Raw genomic sequence first — 20,681 nt, 5'->3', positions numbered from 1 at the left:
TCATTTTAACAAACTTGATAACTATTGATGTCAGCATGCTATATGCCTAATATTAGGTATTTAGGCCTTCTAGAACTTCATAAGAAGTCATTTGAAGATTTTAGGAGTTTTTAACCAATTTGACCTTGAATGAAGATCAATGTCATTCATATCAACAAATATGGTAGTCATTTATATCAACATGCTACAGGCCTAATATAAGGCTCCTAGGCTTTCTAGAACTTTACAAGAAGTCATCAGAAGATTTCAAGTTTTTTGGCCCATGTTACCTCGAATAAAGGTTAAGGTCGGACATATTAACAAATATGGTAGCCAATTATGTCATCATGCTATGTATATAGCTACTGGCTTAATAATAGGTTCCTAGGCTTACTAGAACTTCACAAGAAGCCATTGGAAGATTTAATGATATTTGGCCCCTATGTGACCTTGAATGAAAGTCAAAGATATGCATTTAAACAAACTTCGTAGTCATTTATGTCAGCATGCTACAGACCTAATATTAAGAAGATTTTTATTTTTTTTTTAAATTGCACTTTTGAAATGTGACCCTTATTTCCAATTGGAAGGTGACGCTTTTTTTAGAAAAAAGTGCTACTTTGGTTATTTGTTAATTAGGTCATCTGACACAAAGAGCATATTTCGTCCATCCTTATATGCTGTGCATAAACTTTTCACATCTTGAACTTCTTCTTAAGTTCATTCGGTGCGATTTAGCTGAAACTTGCAAGAAATTATCCTGACATGGTCCCGTCTAAGTGTTGTTATAGTTCAGGTCTATCAAAAATCTTAGATGGCCGATATAGCAGCCATATTGAAATCCCATTTTGAACTTCTTCTCAAGGTCTACCTGTGTGCGATTTAGCTGAAACTTGCTTGAAATTATTCTGATATCGTTCCGACCGAGCGTTGTTATTTTTTGAGTTGATTGGTAATCAAAGATGGCCGTCACAGCAATACAACATAATATATAACGGTATAAAAATTGCAGAAGAGAAGTACATAGTAAGTCATTTAGGATTATAGCTTATTTGACCCCTGTGACCTTTGAATGGAGATCAAGGTCATTCATTTGAACATACATGTACATGGTAGCTCTTTATCCAATCATGCTTCATGTCCATTAGCAGATCTCTAGATCTCTTAGTTATTTACAAGGCATTGATTAAAGGTTTTAGCCTTTTTGACCCCTGTGCCACTGAATGAAGGCCATGGTCATTCATTTGAACAAATTTGATAGCACTTTATTCCAGCATGCTACAGGCACAATATCAGATCTCAAGGGCTGTTACAAGACTGTTTACATCCCTTTCCGAGATCCGGAAATAATAGATGCACATGTCAATTATTTGCTCATTGTATGTCGGCGTCGACTCACCAAAAGAAACCCACTAAACCCTCATCTTTACCGGTGCTAAAAATGTAGTGTCCATATACTTCTACTGCTAAACCTGTAATGTCTGTATACCTCTGTAGCATGTTGACATAAATGACTGACGATGTTTATTGATATGAATTACAGTAACATGCTGACATAATTTTTGGCCACCATGTTTTGTTAATATGAACGAACTTGACCTTTATTCGAGGTTACATGGGCCAAAAAACCTGAAATCTTCCAATGACTTCTTGTGAAGTTCTGGAAAGCCTAGGAACCTAATATGGAGCATGCTGACATAAATGACTACAATGTTTGTTGATATGAATTACATTGACCTTCATTCAAGGTCAAATGGGTTAAAAACTCCTAAAATCATCAAATGACTTTGAACTTTATCCGGGATCACAGGGGCCAAAATTCCTAAAATCTTTGAACTACTTCTTGTCAAGTTCTGAAAGGCCTACTCTAGGTATAGACCTGAAACTGGACCAGTAGCATGTTGAGATAATTCTTTCTGTTTTTTGTTTGTTTGTTTGTTTTTTTAATCTGGTCAATATTGGTCGTTAATAGATCTAACTGAATTTTGCTTTAGTCACACGTTACGTGGTTCATCAAAGTATCCCATTTTGTTGAGTAAAACTTCACATTCCTTCTCAAGGTTCATATGCTAATGCTAAAAAAAATCATTCTGTATTTATCATTTAAATGATCATTTACCGTAGAGTAGAAATTCTATTTAACAGACTAAAACATGTTCTACGCTTACCTATATTTTTAGTCATCGTATCCATCTTGTTTCTTCGACAGCTTTTCCCGCAATTCATCCCATATGCAGACGCATCAGCATTTGTATCTTCTAACGGAAAAGATTCCAAGCTCTTAGATATTGCACGGGGTTACTATTTAAGATGACGATGAGCGAGTTCGATCACAAGCTATAGTCACCGTAGTGAAACTAAAGTGTGATCGAACTTACTTTAGTTTCATGTTGTGCACATGTGCACAGAAACAATAAATTGTAATGCGCATGTCTTATCGACTAGAGCTCAACCACCGATTTCCTTTAGTCGTTCAACAATAACTAAACTTCTTTTGCGCATGCGTCATTTTTTGAAAACATGGCAGTGATTGGTTGTGGCTTACACGCATGTTTAACCTCAATAAATAGAACAGCATGGCCATATTGATCGAACTCGCTCTATATCAACAGTCAATAGTTGACTATTTAGTTTGGAGCATGTTTACAGTAGTGGACGAGGATGGACAGAAACAAGGAGGTACCCTTAGAATGTCAATGGTGTTGTCACAGCATAAACAACATCATCGGAGTAGTCTGTCTCGTTTGCAAGAACGAGTGCGAGTTTTGTGGAAAAGTAGCGAAGTTTGAGGGAAATGGCATCGAAAAGACTAAATGCAAGCCAAGACCTGCCCCGATATTTTGTTATTCAGCATCCCAAGTTCCAAGTTCCATGTCCACACTTATTGTATTTGAGCGAATGCAGCACAGTGTTCAGACCGGCGACCACAACGCTTGGCGACGAAGATTCTCTATTTGGCACCATGCAATTGTCGAAAATATTAAGATTGACAAGGACGCAACCGTGTTGAAACTGATTCACGTGAGTAGAAATGATGACTATTAGAAAATCGTGCGTAACATTCTGAAAATAAAACCATGGTAGGGAGCGCTACATGTACAAAATATCAGTATTCAATTGCTTTCATAAATCTTTAACGCAATCAAAACACTGTTCGATTCAATCCATACATTTTCATTAGTTGTCTATTTTTGAATGTTTGTTGTAAAAAAAACAACGACGTTGGTTGCTAGGTTGGATAACTACGGTAGTCAAGTTGATAGTTCAGCTTGCTGAACATTATCGCCGTTTGATTAAAATATAACACTATTGACTTTCAGTAGTTTTGTCAATTTAAAAATTTGTGCATATATCAATAATGTTCATTTCGATAAGATATTGATATACTTGTAACCAAGGCGGATGATTAGTAAGTACCGCTGTCAAAGTATTTATGAGGTCCGAAGTAGAGATTGCCGCCTCATTTGATTTTCAGTTGATGAAGATTAGTGTGATATATTGATGGTATGGCCGTTGATTACAAAGTTTGAATCAACCGGATATGCTGAATGTATATCATGGATGTATCGGTCTACAAACGAGTTATATCCTAAATCAAAACAACGAATTCTTCAAAGACACAGCTTTCATTTCGTTGTACAGAGGATAGGCAAGTGTTTGCATGGTGTGCATTGGATGCGAAGACAGAGCATAAACCTAAAGGTGATGATAAAGTTCGGATAATATTTTGTTTGGAAATCTAATCGTGACATACTTGTAATTGTATTTAAGTCAACTTAGCCTATAGTTTGCTTGAAAATCATAAACTTTGTAATTTGCCGCACATTATTGATGAAGATTCTCAGTTGATAGACTCTAACGGCGGTTCATTTGTTATCTATTAGTATAGCATGCAATGTTTGAAAGATGCTCCACCGCTGACAAATAGTATTGTTTTACTATTAAAAACAGGAGCAGATGATTTGGTTATTTTCTTCAGTTTCAAAAGTTACTTACTTTACACCATCACCACCATTGAAAAGTTTGAACTTCTAATTTTACTTAAAGATGCTCCAATGCCGACGGAGCATACATTGATGTTCATCATTTGAACAATAACTGGTGTTTAATCATGTATATACATATGTCTAATTAACACAAAAAAATAATGAAAAAATGCCTTTGGTGCATGGGCAATCAGTACTTCATTCCATATACAAGGATATAGTGCCACGGTTTTTTTTGGGGGGATGCAATTAATTATTTTTTAAATTTTTAACTTAAAATAAAATGAAAATCTCACACTTTTCAGTGGTGGTAATGGTGTAAAGTAAGTACCCTTTGTAACTGAAGAAAAATACTAAATCGTCTGATCCTGTTTTTGATAGTGAAAAAATAGCATTTGTCGGTGGTGGAGCATCTTTGAACAAATGTTCCGTTTTGATATCAAATAAAACAAAATAAAATCTAATAACATTTTTATTTTGAAATCCGTCACGAAGACAAATTACCACAATACCTCCACCTCTGGGTCGCGGTGGTCAAGAGGTTAAGATGTCTCGACATATTACCACAAGACCTCCACCTCATGGTTGCGATGTTCGATTGGTTAAGATGTCACGACATATTACCACAAGTCTATCAGCTCTGGGACCATGTGGGACAGTTGCTTGGTACTGACCGCTAGTTTGTGGTTTTCTAAGCTGCACTTCCTTATATGAACCTGGCTATTAATATGATGCAAAACTAAAGATACTGACGAGCACAACATTTTCTGTGCTGCCTGAGGATCGGTCGATAGATCCCTGTTAAACCGAAAACGTCTGTTCTTTTAACATGAAATCAAAGCAAAACTGTGTGATGGTAAAATGTAAAGTAAATAAGCAAAATCTTACCGAAGTATGAACTAGAAATAGTCCGGCCTGCCACTGGGCTTGTATTTATACGTAATAGCTATTACATGTACGCTAATTCGAATACGAAACCTCTTCCATTGCTTAAATCTATAAATGAACATATCTAGATGTGTCAATACAGACTGATAAAACGATTGTGATATCTTACGTAAAAGCTGCTTACTGGAGATTTTCATCACATTGGAACTAGTCCACGTATGAACGCATTACGATTACCTTACGATAATATTCGAACGATTGTCTCTAAAAAGCGATAGTTATTGATCAAGAGGCACATCATAGACAATCGATTAAAATATTATTACGATTGATATTTCAAAATGATAAAAGTTTAACAAGTATATGTTACTCACAAGTAATTAGCATACCATAAAGGCCTAAGAAAGAGATAAACTATTCAGTATTTGTATATTACAGAGTCATTTGCATTTGCGGTAGGTTGTGATTGTGTTTGCTTTCTTTCTGTTTTTTTTTAAATTTTATTATTCTCCTGCATCCAAAGTTGTATCTCTCTGAAATGATAACAGATAAGCCAAAGAACTTACTACCATATTGTCAGGCATGAGTGTGAGGGGTGACAGCAGTATTTTTATGTTTGTCTAGAATCAAATATGGCTGCTATTACCTCACTTCAAGATTTAAAATCATGTCAAAATCTCCTTAAGGGCGTGATAAATATCTTCTACGTTTGGATAAGTTATGTTAAATAAAAAGTGGAACATATAACTATAAGGATTTTATCTAAAAATTCAACTTCCAGTTGAAAATAAGGGTCGAAGTTCAAAAGTGCACATTTTTTTTCTCGAAAAAATGATTTTGAAATCCTCTTTTCTAACTCAGGAAGGTCGACATGGGCATGTAACATACTGATATAAAGTTTGTTAATATGAATGGTCTTGGTCATTTTTCAAGGTCACAGGGTCGAAAATACTTTAAAATATTTAAACAATTTCTTGTAAAGTTCTGGAAGACCTATACAAGTGATAACTTAACTTCATTAAGGGTAAAAGGAGTCAAAAACCTTAAAAGGTCAGAGACCTGGTATTAGGCCTGCAACATGCTGAGATGAAAGCCTTGATATAAATAACCTCGACCTTCATTCAAGGTCACATGGTCAAAAAAAAATTAAATCTTTAAGCAATTGTTGGAAGTCCTGGAAGCCCGCGATATCTGATTATTTGGTCAATGTTAATTTTTAATTTTAGTTGCAATAATACACTTTAGACATTTTTTTCCATATCGCGTTATTATACAGTCAACGGACTTGATGAAACGACATGCAGCTCGTTGGGACGAGACGATAATTATTCGTGAGGACTTCAAAATAGGTTCATGTGAAATAACTATGCTCTGAAAGTATAGCTTTGCAAAGTTCTAAATCAACTGTTGGGCACATTGAATACCTTATCTAGTACATCAGAGCTAATGGCTTTACAGATAGGTACTGTAAGCCCCATTATTATCGCGTTTCAAGCAAACTGTCGCGTCCTTGCTATTTTCAATAAATAAATTCTCGATCAATAGCTTTTACAGACAGTCATGCATTTATATATGTGTTTTATACCTTTATTCGCGAAACAGTTGAAGTAACGTTCCAGCTTGCTTTAAAACGTATTTAATACAAAGTGGTTAACAGAACATATACATGTATATCAGTTCGGCACACGAACATTTGGGACAATTGATTCATTATAACTACCATGCAGCATGAAATACAAATGGTTTATTCTGTGGAAGGGGTCTTCTATTTTGAGTATTCATGAAACATGTTTATTACATGAAGTTTGAAATTATTATTTAATTATTTGACTACCAAGACTTCTGTATTAATAAGCAAATTGCCTTTAATGTCTTCTGTAAAACACCGTTATTATTTTCTGTAATTGGTTGCATAATCTTATCGGAATACCGACTGCTCTTAAAATTAGCGTTTTCTCACAACAATCTGTAGTTTTGTCATAACGGGGCGAAATTCAGAAAAATAATGAGATCAGGGATAAAACATTTTTTTCAGTCTGCTTGTTGAATTAAGATCTGTTAAATATGCGATTCCATTGACTTTTAAAGGTTTTTTTTAATACGCAACGCCAATGTGTCTATTGTGAAGTCATAATAACGTCGGATGTTTGCGTCAGAGTGTCAAATCAGCAAGTCAAATTAAAATTTAGTATGAAATAAAAAAAAACCTATTTAAACTTACAGCGAATTCCAGTTTGATCGAACGCTCTAACATGGTACCCTTTAAGCCAATTCATCATTAGTAGTCTTCCCCCTCCTCGATCCTCTTTGACATTATCGGTCAAGGTCATTTAACATTACGCCCACCACCCCCTCCCACTTAAAACATACAAAAGAGAAAAAGGGTTTTTAAATCTAGATTATGTAATCTGCTACTGATTGTTTACATGTAATGTTCGTCTAGGCACAGGAGGAACATAACGTCTCCAGCACGTGTATATTTTTAGAATGGGGATTTGATGAGCTAAATATAGCTGGAAATCTCCAAATCTACGCCACTTATATTAATAACAGGGAATCCCAAAAGAAAGTTCGTTTTTATTAAGATACTAGGGCCTCTAACGACAGACATACTCTCACATCCGGGATGAATGTTGCCTAACAATAACAGAGACATTGGATGTATTCACCACCATTTTAATTTCGGCAAAACAACATCCAAAGGTAGGTATTTCTATTTTCATATTTAAACGCGATAAAATGGGAAACGCTGATATTTTGAATATTGTCGGGGAGGGAGATAGAGGTTCAAATCAAATGCGTACAAGGCAGACACTGTACTAAGGCAGTGTGCAGTCGACAGGATATATTTGTAATTCGCCGGGAATGGAAACCCCAATACAATATTCCATGGTGAGATATATTTCTCTTATTTGATGGCAGCATAAATGCATTTGCTCAGCATAGTAAACATTTTCACACAACCAACCATGTATTGATCAGGCAGCTCTGTCTTACAATGTATCATATCAGACATGCAGACCTGGCTGACTTAAGCTCATTACAAGTGGCTTATATTACTTGTATTGTTATACCTTCACCGACTACCTGTATGTGAATTGCCAGTGACTGTGTGCTAATTATTCTAAAATGAATACCAGAAGTAAAGAAATGGTCACAACTAGCTTATTATTACAACATGTCTCGTCATGATGTATATACGTATGCCATCCTATTACTTTGTACTTTACAAATTTTAAAGTCAATACGAGCAGTCAGAAATGGCAACATCTAGCTTATCACTACAGCATTGTCGTGTCATGATGTGTTTAAGTAGTGCCACCATTAACTCTAACAGTTAGAAATAATAACTTTAACATATTACAACACGTTATGTAATGCTACATTTTTTTATCTGTATGAAGCAAACAGGAATTTCATCGCCTGTTGTGTTAGATTAATGCACGCGATCACCACGAGAGGCACATTACACAGGATGTGAACACTTGAACTTGTAGATCTCAATAACACCTACACAGCCAACAGTCAAAGCTTTGTCAGCTTGACTGGAAAATCATAGAACAAATGTATCCACTATTTATAATTGTCTTTCATGTTTGATGTTTGACTTCAACACCTAGAAATTCAACAGCCGAAGCTTTGTCAGCTTAACTAAGTACCATAGTGCATCCACAATTTATAATTGGCTACCATGCTTGATGTTTGACTTCAGCATCTAGAAAGTCAACAGACGAATATTTGTCAGCTTAACTATGTACCATAATACAATTGTATCCATTTTTTAAATAGTTGTATCATATTTGATGTTTGACTTGCAATGGTATGTCTGTTGTGCAAAAACAAGATTGTTTTCGTAAGTGTAATTACTATAATTCGGGGCTATGTTTCTTTTGCAACACTTGTAAAATTACAAAAAAAAAAAATGATTTTAAATGATTTTAAATATAAATAAACAGCCGGCTATGAGGCGCGGGGGGAGGTCGTTTAAAGAGTCAAAAATGGGGGATTATGTAATCGCATTTCATAAAATGATATACTTGTTTTCAGGTGTCTTGTGAATACCTGCTGAATACAAACAGCTTACTTGATTTGATGATAAATAAATTACAAGTTATTAACAAGGCAGCTAAACGCTACCTTATTTTGTCGGTTTTGTGTAACGGTAACTCAATCGACCTCCTGGTACTTATACAAAATGACATTATTTGATAATCGACGAAGTTTTTAACGACACTTTTACATAATTTAACATTTACATAAAGCAAGTCGAATAATCAGATAAATAATAACGACTATTACGCAGACACATTTTAATGACTTAACAGACATATTTAGATTATGTATACGGTTTTTATAGAGGTTACACAACGAGTGGTTGTTGGATATGGAATTTATTCCATCCGAGTGAGTTTTCAAATTTACAAAAGGCAAGAGTTATAACGAGTGCCTTTTGTAACTTAAAAAAGTAACTTACGAGTAAATTTCGTATTCAATAACTACGTGTTGTGTGGCCTGTTTCTACCCCAATTAAACCATCTACAAGAAGACCGAAATACGATAACGTTTTGGTCGATATCTCCAAATAAGGTATAGTGATATCATCGTAAGCAAACAGGCACTCATTATTATTCAAAAATCTTAATAGCATAAAGAATGTATAGATAACAAATTTTTATCATAAACAACTATTCCATGCATTCCTACTTACCGAACGTCTTTTTTAAATATATATTTAAAGTGGTATAAAACGACATATTGTGGTAGAAATAATACTATACAGCAAATGTTTACAAAGTTCCATATTATATGGAAGTTATACTAGACAAGTTTCTAAAATATTGAAAAAATCACTGAAATTTGGCTTAACATATTTTGTCTCTGCGACATATCTGATTCTAACTATGGAGAGCTGAAAATCTTTTATCAATAATTAACTGTAACTGTATATATGGAACTATACCAAGCAGAATTGCATTGCTGGTTTACCTTTTCATTGTTTTAAACAATGTTACAAACATGTTATACAATGTAAATACTTTCACTATTCATATTATTTATTTCCAGTTACGCGCGATGGCCTCTACAGACGAGAAATTACCCACATTTGAGTTCCAATGCCTGTGTAAAACCCGAGATGACTGTAAACTTAGACGTTACATAGACAGGAAAGACGAGTTGATCGGCACATTCTGCACCGTTTGTAGCTCAGAGTACTTAAGGCATGATTACGTCATAAGCGGAAAAGACGAGACAAATGAAAAAGATACCAACGAAAAGACACAATTCCTTCCAAAACCTACACCAAGTTTGGACAAAAACACAGCGTACCAAGTTCAAAGTTCAACAACACCTATTGATTTAAAACGCTTTGCAGACGAAATAAAAATAGGTGACCATATTACCTGGCAGAGAAAAGTCGGTTACTGGCACCATGCTATTGTCGAAGATGTAGAAGAAACTATGTTAAAGTTGATTCAGTGGAACAAAAACACGGAGAACAGACGCACCGAAATAATGCGTGACTGTCTTAAAGTGGAAACACAGGAGGATGGATTTTATTCCAAGACATACCGTATAGATTATCCAGAAGAAATAACGAAGTTGAATAACACCGAACTTGTTTTGGCTAGAGCCAAGTCAAGACTCGGAGATACAGGATATGGTCCCTTTACAGACAATTGTGAATCATTTGCAACCTACTGCAAAACCGGAGTGGAACAATCACATCAGGTGGCCTGGCTGAAAGGAAAAGTGAACGAACTTATTACACATAATGTCGTTACGACTGCTAGGACGGTAGTGAAGGCAACATGCACAATTGTACAAAAAACTGCTTCCGTTGCAAAACAAACGCTGCCAACTTTAATACAAGAGGCACCTTCTGCAGCTGGAGGAATATTTCCGGCTGAGGGAATCGAATATGCTGTAAAAGGAAGCAACTGGGTTGGTGCTGGAATTGTTTTAGTCATAGAGGGAGGATTTGTAGCCTGGGACCTGAGCAAGGCTTACAAAGAGAGAAAGGATGGGAAGACGACCAGAAATAATTTCATTGAAACTGCCATCAGACGGGTGGTGGAAGGTTTGATGAGTGCTGGATTATCCGTACTGTTCTCTCTTGGTCCAGAATTGATCGGGATAGCTGTTGGTGCGCCGCTTGGTCCTGCTGGCATTATTGTTGGTGGTATCATTGGAGGAGTGGTTGGTGGTGTCGTAGGTAAAGTGGTTGGAACTGCTCTTGGAAGTTTCATAGGGAAAGTGATTTCCTCTTCATTTAAAGCTGATGATAGAGCAGTTACAGATATATCCGAACTGGAAAGTGGTGACCACATAGTTGTGTACAGCTGGTTACTACATCCACGCTGTCATGCGATAGTCGTGGAACATGACGGGATCAACAAAATCAAAGTTATAAGGAACAGGTACTCGGTCGGGGTGGTGGAGGAGTGGATACCCTTCTCTAAGCCGCTCTTCAGGGTCGAGTACAAACAAGGGACGTGCAAAGACGCGGCGAATGTCGTAGAGACTGCGAGATCAATGATAGGAGAACGCAAGTACAGTCTGGCTTTATACAACTGTAAATCATTTGCCAGACAGTGTAAATCAAGTTTGCCCCTTGAACCTGACGATGAACCATGGCAACTGATAAACCATGAGGATATACCCGATGAGGCGCTTCAGAAGCCATGTCTTGAGGAATCAGTATCCAATGAAAATGTTGCCCCATGAATTAGGACAGCATCTATATGTACGGTGATTATTATTATAGTATTTGGTATTTAATTTTTAAAATACATTAACGATAGGGACTATTTCCATGAGTATGAGAAATCCATTTACTTGTTTTGTTTAAGTTTGTTAGCAGTGGTGAATTGTTATAAGCAGCAAGGTTAACTTCTGTCAATTAAAATGAAATGAGATAAATACTTCCAAATACTAAAAATATATTTATCATTAGAAGGCTGTTGTCTGTATACCTTTGTACATTTGTTATTATAATAATGTTTACATTCCTTGTTAACAATTTGATTAATAAAATATGTTTGTCTTTTCTTAAAAATCTTTTTCCTTTGTCTTCGTTTGCAGCGTATCAAACTAGCTTAATGACAAATGCATTATGTAAAATGATTAAGGGAAGGATGTGTATGGGGTGGCCTTGACCACTACACCATGTATTAGTGGAGCAATTAAAAAATCGTTCTTTTTTCAGGAAAGTACGAAACTTTGTATATGGTTTCGATAGAATTGGGCCGAGGTGGCCGAGAGGTTCAGATGTCTCGACATATTACTACAAGCCAAACACTGGGTCGCAAGTTCGAATCCCATATAAGGCAGTCGCCAGGTACAGACCGTTTATCGGTGGATTTTCTCCAGGTACTCAGGCTTTCTTCCACCAAAAAAACCTTACAAGACCTTGGCTTTTTATAGGACGTTAAACCAAAATAAAACCAAACTCTATGAAATATTAAGTTTAAGACACAAATGAACGTCTAGAATTACTATCTCTTGTGTCGCCATATTTGATTCCGTGACGCCGTCGGAAATCAACTTCATTTAGCTATACATCATGTGTGATAGCAGTGTGATAGAGTAAATTAAATAGATCCTGTTGAATTCCAAAATGGACGCCATTGTGAAGTCCATGATAGTCACCACTATCAACAATTTCATTTGTATAAATTGTTCGGAAACAGTTTTGACAAGAATCAAGTTCACACGGCAACTTGTTTGATACAAAACCAGATGCATATGACTTTAGACTTTCATTGCGATAATCTCTGTAAAACAGTTAAAGTGAATAGTCGGGCAAAGGAAACCAGTCTAAATGCATTCTTTGGCCTTCCAAAAGTCATTGTATACCATAATGATGGTCAAGTTCTGCTTACGGTGTCCAGTTTTGACCATTGAAATTTTGGGGAAGCCCGTGTAAATTTAGCACAGTTCTAGGCTAAATATAAATTCGCCAAACTCTTTGAAAACGAGGCTGCGTGGAAATGTCAACATGGACATGTGTTTCTCAGTCGTGTCGGTTTCGTTTCGTGTGATAAACCACTAATGCGGTATGCAAATTGTTGTTTTGAGATGATACATTTGATGCAAATGAAGTATTCTTACATTAATGACAATGCTTTGTAATCATTTTTCGATAAAAGCATCTTGTACATGGAAATCGACACAAATATTCGGCCGATGCAGAGATGGGGCCCCGGCAAGGGGCAATTATTGCAGCATCGCATTCGTCGTATTTTACATCAACCGAATCATGAAGGTTAAATACAAATAATCGTAACATAATTTCCCATTTAAAACCACACGAAAACGTTCCATAGAACGTCCATGCATGTAGCTGTCAAAGATGTGAAAATAAATTAGCTCATACATAGATATTTTACAAGTACAATATATGTGTTCAATTATTCGTGTAGTTTTTTGCAGAGATTTAATTAAATTATCTATGTCTCTGTTTTTTTTTTTTTTTTTTTTTTTGTAAACAATATTTGAGTTCTGGAGAGAGATGACATGAATGTCCAGCTGGAAGGAAAGAAACTTTTATGATGTATATGTATCGTACAATGTATATATGTAAACGTACATTCCATGAAGCTGCTATAGAATTACAACTAGGAAATTCTCTCAAACATTGATAATATTTAATTCTTCACATTCATGTAGGCCTATGCTGTGAGAATTAACACATCATATATATTTCCAGAAAACATATAGGCCTACATGTATGTTACTTTCCTTTTCTGTTGTTTCCTGTTCTTTTTTTTTGTGCTCTGGAGAAAAAGATGATTGAGTTGAAGAAAAGTAATTAATTAAGAGAAATGTGTACCACAGTACTTTGTCTGTAGCCGAGGGGTTCTATACTGTTTTAATAGTCCAGTAATTAATAATTAAATTGAAAATTTCAAAATTAAGATGAAATTGTAAATTCCATTTTTGAATGAAGTGGTTCCCCTCCTTTGAGAGTACACAGTGTGTATACCCTTTTTGGTTTCTAGGAATAATACCTGAATAGGAACCTGAAATAACATGACAATCAATCAGGTATGTGTGTGTTGGGGGGTGGGGGTGGGGGGGGGGGGCTAAAAGACAGAAGAATCATGAGGTTGGGAAGTTGTAACTTGAGTGGGGGGTTGAAATATAGAAGAAATAGCTACAGATAACTGGAAGTGGAAGGGTGCTTTATCATTGATCTGGTCATTGCATATTTGGGGTTTACATGGCTTTTTTTTGGTTATTTAGTCTCATTGATTTTGGAGCAACTTTGAATCCATATGGTACTGTATATCTTTCTTTTTTCCATGTGTAGCTATTTCTTCTGTATTTCACCCTCCGCCCAAGTCACAACTTCCCTATAGGTACCACACTTTTTTGTTTAGAACTCAAATCAAAGACAGATGTACATAGTACTACATACTACATTTTAGTCTATGTGTTTGTAATCACTGTTACTACAGTATTAATACATAAATGGTCTATGTACAAGTTACACATAGACAATAAATGTGAAATTTGGTTCAGACAAAAAGATTTTTAACATTTCAGATAGCTTGCTAGTTTTATGGTTTTATTTATATGTTGAGTCTACTCTCTTGTAAAGTAGAATTTAGAAATCCTAAGACAATGGTATCTATATTGCTATATGTAAAAAAATCCTTATATTTTAAAAGTAATTGAAAAGCTATCTCACAAGCCCTGACAAACAAATGGGCAGGCATATGGATGCAAGAATTATAATCACTGGATCTAGAGGACTAATATAAACAAATATTTCTACAAAGTCAAATATTTCTACAAAGTTAAACAATGAAAAAGTATTGCATCATAATTTTATTTAATGATTACAGTACTAGTTGAAAGGAACATTTAATAAATCAATACTGTTTAAATGTTCTGTTCATGATCTTCTAGGTCCATATTGGAAAAGTTTACTTTCAAGAGCACTCAAATCAACATTCTTCAGTCTTCATATGATGCTAATTGTATGTATATGTATACATACACTTGTATACAGGTCCAAGGGATGAACTTTCTGTATTCATGTCACTATGCATGCATGGTGCCTGAAAAAAAGAACCAACAATTTTTTATATCTGTTGAATATGACAAAAATTGAAATGATCAATTTCAATTATATATCAATGAATAAATGTAGGTTCATTCTACAGGTTTTTTTTATTTTAGAGAAAACATTTTATAAGTTGTGAATGTGTCACTGATGCATTTGATAGAATCAAATATTGTTTCAAAAAAGATACAAAATTCATTATCTATAGTTCCAACAAAAATTCAGAATAATTATAAATGATACATGGCTGCAGTACATTTCAACTCTGTAAAGTTTGTCATATACACATGAACCAGGTACAGTTGTAATAAATATACAAACACTATTTATTATTATGACCAGAAATAATATTGTATGTGTCCTCCAAATATATCTAAAGAACAAGCTAAAACCTACATGTACATATGTATATGTGTATATCAGAACATATACAATACAATTTTACCAATTAACCTACAATGTAAATCCTATATACAATGTATGTGTATTAACACTACCAGAACATGTACAGAACAAAAATTTACAAATTAAAAATCTATAAATATATACATCAGAACTGTATGAATTGATCGGTAGCATAATATTATAGATTAATTGAAACAAATCTTAGCTTGATAATGCACTAGCGGTTACATTCTAACTGTACATGCATTACAACGGTACATTTTATAAATATACAGGGCATTCATTACCCCTAAAGAGGCCCCACTAAAGAACCGCTATTTACCCCAGGGTTACGTTTTACGCGATTGGGGAACAGGTATGAAACATGTGACCATATGTGACCACTCATTTATGAAAAAATACTGCTAGGGACTATTTACATAATGATCAAAATACGAAGACTCACTCACTATCAGCTGAGCAGGGAGTACCGGGTAGTAGGCTAGTAGCTACCGTTGTAGCGGAAAAGATATCACCTTCACTGGTAGCCCTGTTCTGTTAAAGATGCTCCACCGCCGACAGAGTATAAATGATATTCATCATTTGAACAACAATTGGTGTTAAATCGTGTATAAATATGCCTAATTAACACAAAAAATAATATAAAATAATTTATTCCGCCTGTGGTGCATGCACAATCAGTACTTCATTCCATATAGAATATAGTGCCACGGAATTTTTTCGGGATGCAATTAATTATTTTTCATATTTTTAACTTGAAGTAAAATTAGAAGCTCAAACTTTTCAATAGTGGTAATAGTGTAAAGTAAGTAACTTTTGTAACTGAAGAAAAATACTAAATCGTCTGCTCTTGTTTTTGATAGTGAAAAAATACCATTTGTCACCGGTGGAGCATCTTTAATTTTCGTTCTTAAACTGTTATTTTAACCATATTCGTGATTTTTTAAATATTCATGTTGGTTATATCTGTTTTACTGTTATTATAAAATTTTTAGTTATCTTTAACTAAAGGCATGTTATTATTTTCTAGCACACGTTATATTTTTGCTGCTGTGTTATCTCTATCTTTGCATGCGTTTGTCTTTTTTAAATGATGTTAGATTTAGTGGCTGATGTTATTATTTATTTTGCATTGTTATTCATTTCATTTCACGTGTTAGTGTCAGCAATAATTGTTAATGATTTTGTTTCCCATGTTATTGCCAGAATGTTACGTGATTTTTATGTGAAACTTTGTTAGCATCAACAGAACATGTGAGTATTTACGTGACCACGTTACGAGTATCGTTGGAAACGTTATTTTTTTTTGAAAGCGTTATTTTTGTCGTGGAAATACCACTGCCTATTGTTCTCATTGACCCCCTACGGCGACAGCGCAGTGAGGCGGCGGGCGAGCTTCGCTAGTGTGTTGACCACTCACCCATAACGAGAGCACGGCTCCCAATATATAGTCGACTGGCGGTATCGCTGTCACTGTATCGCTACCGTATCGCATGTGCTGTGCAACTGAGCATGGAATATATAGTTTTCAGTTACTATATTTACAGTTCTTGTTCTCCAAAGTTTGCATTCACTGTATAAACTTATTGAAAATTCCTGACATATTAGGGTTGTGTTGAAATCGGCAAGGACGTTTAAATCCTTGGAATCGGTCATAGTTTAACTACACTGTACAGAGATTTGATGTTTTTTTTAAACATATTGTGTATTTCAAGTTTATTGATTATTACGTTATAAATATAATATAAAGATATGTTTCTGATAACGTACGTAATCTGTTTTGATTAACGAAATTGTGTACATTTCTTGTATGGCTGATTAACAAAATTATTTGTCGAAGTTATGCATATTATGGAATCTGTTTTGATTAACGAAATTGTTTACATTTCTTGAATGGCTGATTTATATATATATCACAACATTATTTGAGGCATATTTTGGAACAAGTGCTATATATTCAAAATGAATATTACAAAATCTACTATAATTCTATATGATATGTCGTATCGTACAGGGAAGACACAAATAAATATCAAATGCACGTCCCTTGAATACAGTTACAATACGCATGATGCAAACTGACATGCATTTATTTAATTAAATACACTGTATTGTACGTTTTGTCTACGTTATGAAAAGTGAAATATATATTCAAGTTCATGCTAAGATCACTGTCAAAACAAACTCCAATGTATCCGACTTGCTACCGCGCAGGGACATGTAACATGCGCAGCGACCCGTGAAAATTGCCCGCGGGTCAAGCAGTCGTGGATCTTTTATTTTCGTCAAGTATTATTATCTACAAGTTCCAAGTTTTTTATTCCATCCAAATGCATAACAAGCATATAGGGAACAGTACAATTATTGTCATTATAATATGACATTACAATGTATACAAGTATAAGATGGCGGAGGACACTATTTTAGTATTTCAATATACTAATAAGCTACATATGTATAAAAGACGTGATCACAACAGAATCCACGTTGATGCTGACGGCAAATAAAAAAGCAATTTTATCATTTAATTAATTTTGAGCAGAGTTTTTTTTTCTCTGTTGCTATCTACGCTAGAAGGCCGTTACCATTAATTTTTTATGTACTGTTTGGAATCGGCTTGTTTACTTAAGCCGTTAACTTTCAACTTCAACAAAGATTATTGAAAAATGGTACCGCGACACAGAGTCATCTAGCTAAAGGAAAACTATACTATACTATCAAAGAATTTGTGTCACGATAAAATGAGGTGTGTTCTCCTTTCAAGACACTCGGAGTCATTAGTTGCCGGACACCTAGATATCCGCATTTCGGTGTCAGGACATGTATTGTGGTAACGAGACTTATTTGGTGCGTGGCGTAATCGACCCTTTGCGAGGCAGCGCAGCTCATCACTATCAATGCTTGCATACGGCGCTCGACACACCTACCTGTGATTTTCAAAAACGTCTTTTCAGCGATTGGGGATTGTTGCTACGTTTCTCTGATTTTTTTTTTTAATTATTAAATAGCATTGTCATGAACTTTCGTTTTCTTATAAAATGTTAAGCAATGCGGGACGAAAGCGTAATTGTGAGAACCGCGATGAACAACGTAACCCTGTACAATTTCACCTGGATGCGGAGGCTGGTGGATAATTATGTATATTTAATGAGGGTAAAACTTTCGTGTAGATTTCTTACTTTTTTTTCAATGATTTATGCATTCTTTCTAAAGACTGTAGTGTAAAAAGTAACACATACTTGTATTCATCTTAGCGATTAACATTTTTCTACATATTTAATTCTCCCTCTCTCTTTCTTTCTTTCTCTGCCTCCCTCTCTGAGTGACAGGTCACAGCACTTATAGGTTCTCGCCATGTCTGCTAGTGTGGTTATCCTGTTTAGACAGGAATTCACACTAGACCTATACACGGTGGAGAAGGTTAACAGAATCGTGATGCGCCCTGACTTACGAGGCTCGACTTCCGGGGCGCTTATATTAGGCGGCACTAGTAGGAGCACGAAGCGAGAAAATGACCGACAATAATTGTATACGCTTTATAGACAAAGATATTGAAAATGAACATTAACATTGAAAGTTGCTAATAGACGTAAAAATTTCTCTTTATGAGTTGCAAATTGGTTGAAATCTTAGCGAAGTACGGGATTAGCTGGGCGGGTGGTTACGTTATGTATAGTTTTTAAATCTTCAGAATGTGCACACAAGTCATCTACAAGTATTTAAACCAGAGACTTAATAGTTTTACTGTAATTTAGTAGACATGTAATATTCTATCATAAATTTTGATTCATATATTGTATATGGGGTTTGGGGTTTATACGTATCGACATTAGATCTACATTGAAATCACGCAAAAAATGCAGATAATTATAACATTTAAATTTTGTGGAACTACACGTGTCAAAATTCATGTTGTCAGAAACATTTTAATTGTCAATCTGTTTTAGTGCATTACAAACACATGGCCCTGCAGGTAGGGCGTTAGAATTGTACCTACTGCCCCTATTGCATGATCGTAAAAGGCGACTAAATTTAGGATATTATCTTTTCTCTTCTCTTCTTTCTAACTGACTTTATCTTTCCTAATGCCTCCCTTGGCACCCACCTCACTTTTGGCCTTGAGTTGAGCGTTCGTCCCTGTGAGGAAGGCTCTGGGTTCTGTCCCCTGGCCGAGACACACCAAAGTCTATAAAAGTGGTAGTTTCTGCTCCTGCTTAGCGCTCAGCATACAGGGAGTGGGACGACTGGTTCGCCCGTTGTCAGTATAATGTGGCCGGGTGGGGTGTGTTGCTTGGTGTCTTCGGCGACATGCTTCAGTGATATAGCATTATAAAAAGGGCAACAGTTCCACTATACAAGAAGACACAACATGAATATACCACAGTCTCCCAAAACACGCACATCGCACAACATACACGCAACACCCCGCATACATGGGAGGCCGTCCTTACATGACCATAGCTGTTAATAGGACGTTAATTAATCAAACAAACAAACAAACAAACAATAATTACTTCTTTTTATTTATTTTGAATTTCAGAACGGTTTAAGAAACACAACTATGTACATGAATTATAGGAATGTATTAATATTTCCATTCCAGGTTCTGCAGCCCATTGAGAACATCTTGGGAAAATTAGATAATCAGTCCAATATGATAGCGATATCAAAATGATGTTCGGATCAGTCTGGACTGAGATTTAGATAGCATATGATGTACATTTCAGTGTAATATAAACAGTATAATGTAACACTATCTTTTTACAGTAAAATCCCAAAATTTAGCATGAATATATCTAGAATCCGTGTTTTTATTCAAACTTCTGCTATAACGATGCAAACACGGCACAGTTCTTGAGTAAAAATAAAATGTGGACGGTTATCAGTTATGTGATATTGGAGTAACAGTACCGAACTTATACCGAATATAAATATTTATATCTACAATATATTGTTACCTTTGAAACTTTATCCATAGCGTTTACTAAGAAGCAGAAATACATCAATGGTATTTCTGATATATGTTCCTAAATTACAGTTTAAGTGTAGATTGCACTTCAAAATTATACTAAATCCTTAAAATGGTATATTCATTGTCGACCGTTTTGTATATCATACCGAGATTTAATAGTATGATATATGAACATTTATCGTATAATCCAAAAAGTAACCACATAAACTGTTCAAATGAAAATTGAAATTACTTGTATACAGGCATTATAAATAGATATAATATCTTGTGCCTTTTTAAAAATATACTAAGTGATATTTAAATAAGTATATTTAGTGTGATAATGTTGTAACCCTTCTTGTATGACTATACATGTACATTTAGATTCGAAACGGTGAAA

General features: G+C 35.1%; 1 protein-coding gene across 1 annotated transcript; it reads left to right on the top strand.

Moving 5' to 3' along the window:
- The first annotated feature begins 7,327 nt into the window (after window positions 1–7,327).
- LOC138335989 (uncharacterized) lies at window positions 7,328–11,910 on the top strand. The gene is made up of 2 exons (XM_069285227.1): window positions 7,328–7,556; window positions 9,918–11,910. Exon 2 carries the CDS (start codon window positions 9,927–9,929, stop codon window positions 11,577–11,579), a length of 1,653 nt encoding a protein of 550 aa, XP_069141328.1. The 5' UTR covers window positions 7,328–7,556; window positions 9,918–9,926; the 3' UTR covers window positions 11,580–11,910.
- The last annotated feature ends 8,771 nt before the right edge of the window (window positions 11,911–20,681 follow it).

The sequence above is a fragment of the Argopecten irradians genome, chromosome 12 (assembly GCF_041381155.1).
Source record: "Argopecten irradians isolate NY chromosome 12, Ai_NY, whole genome shotgun sequence".
NCBI lineage: Eukaryota > Metazoa > Mollusca > Bivalvia > Pectinida > Pectinidae > Argopecten > Argopecten irradians.
This window is presented reverse-complemented; position numbering and strand designations above follow the sequence as displayed.

What these genes read in the sequence shown, in the direction of transcription:
- LOC138335989 (XM_069285227.1), top strand. Translation starts at nt 9,927, where the DNA reads ATGGCCTCTACAGACGAGAAATTACCCACATTTGAGTTCCAATGCCTG.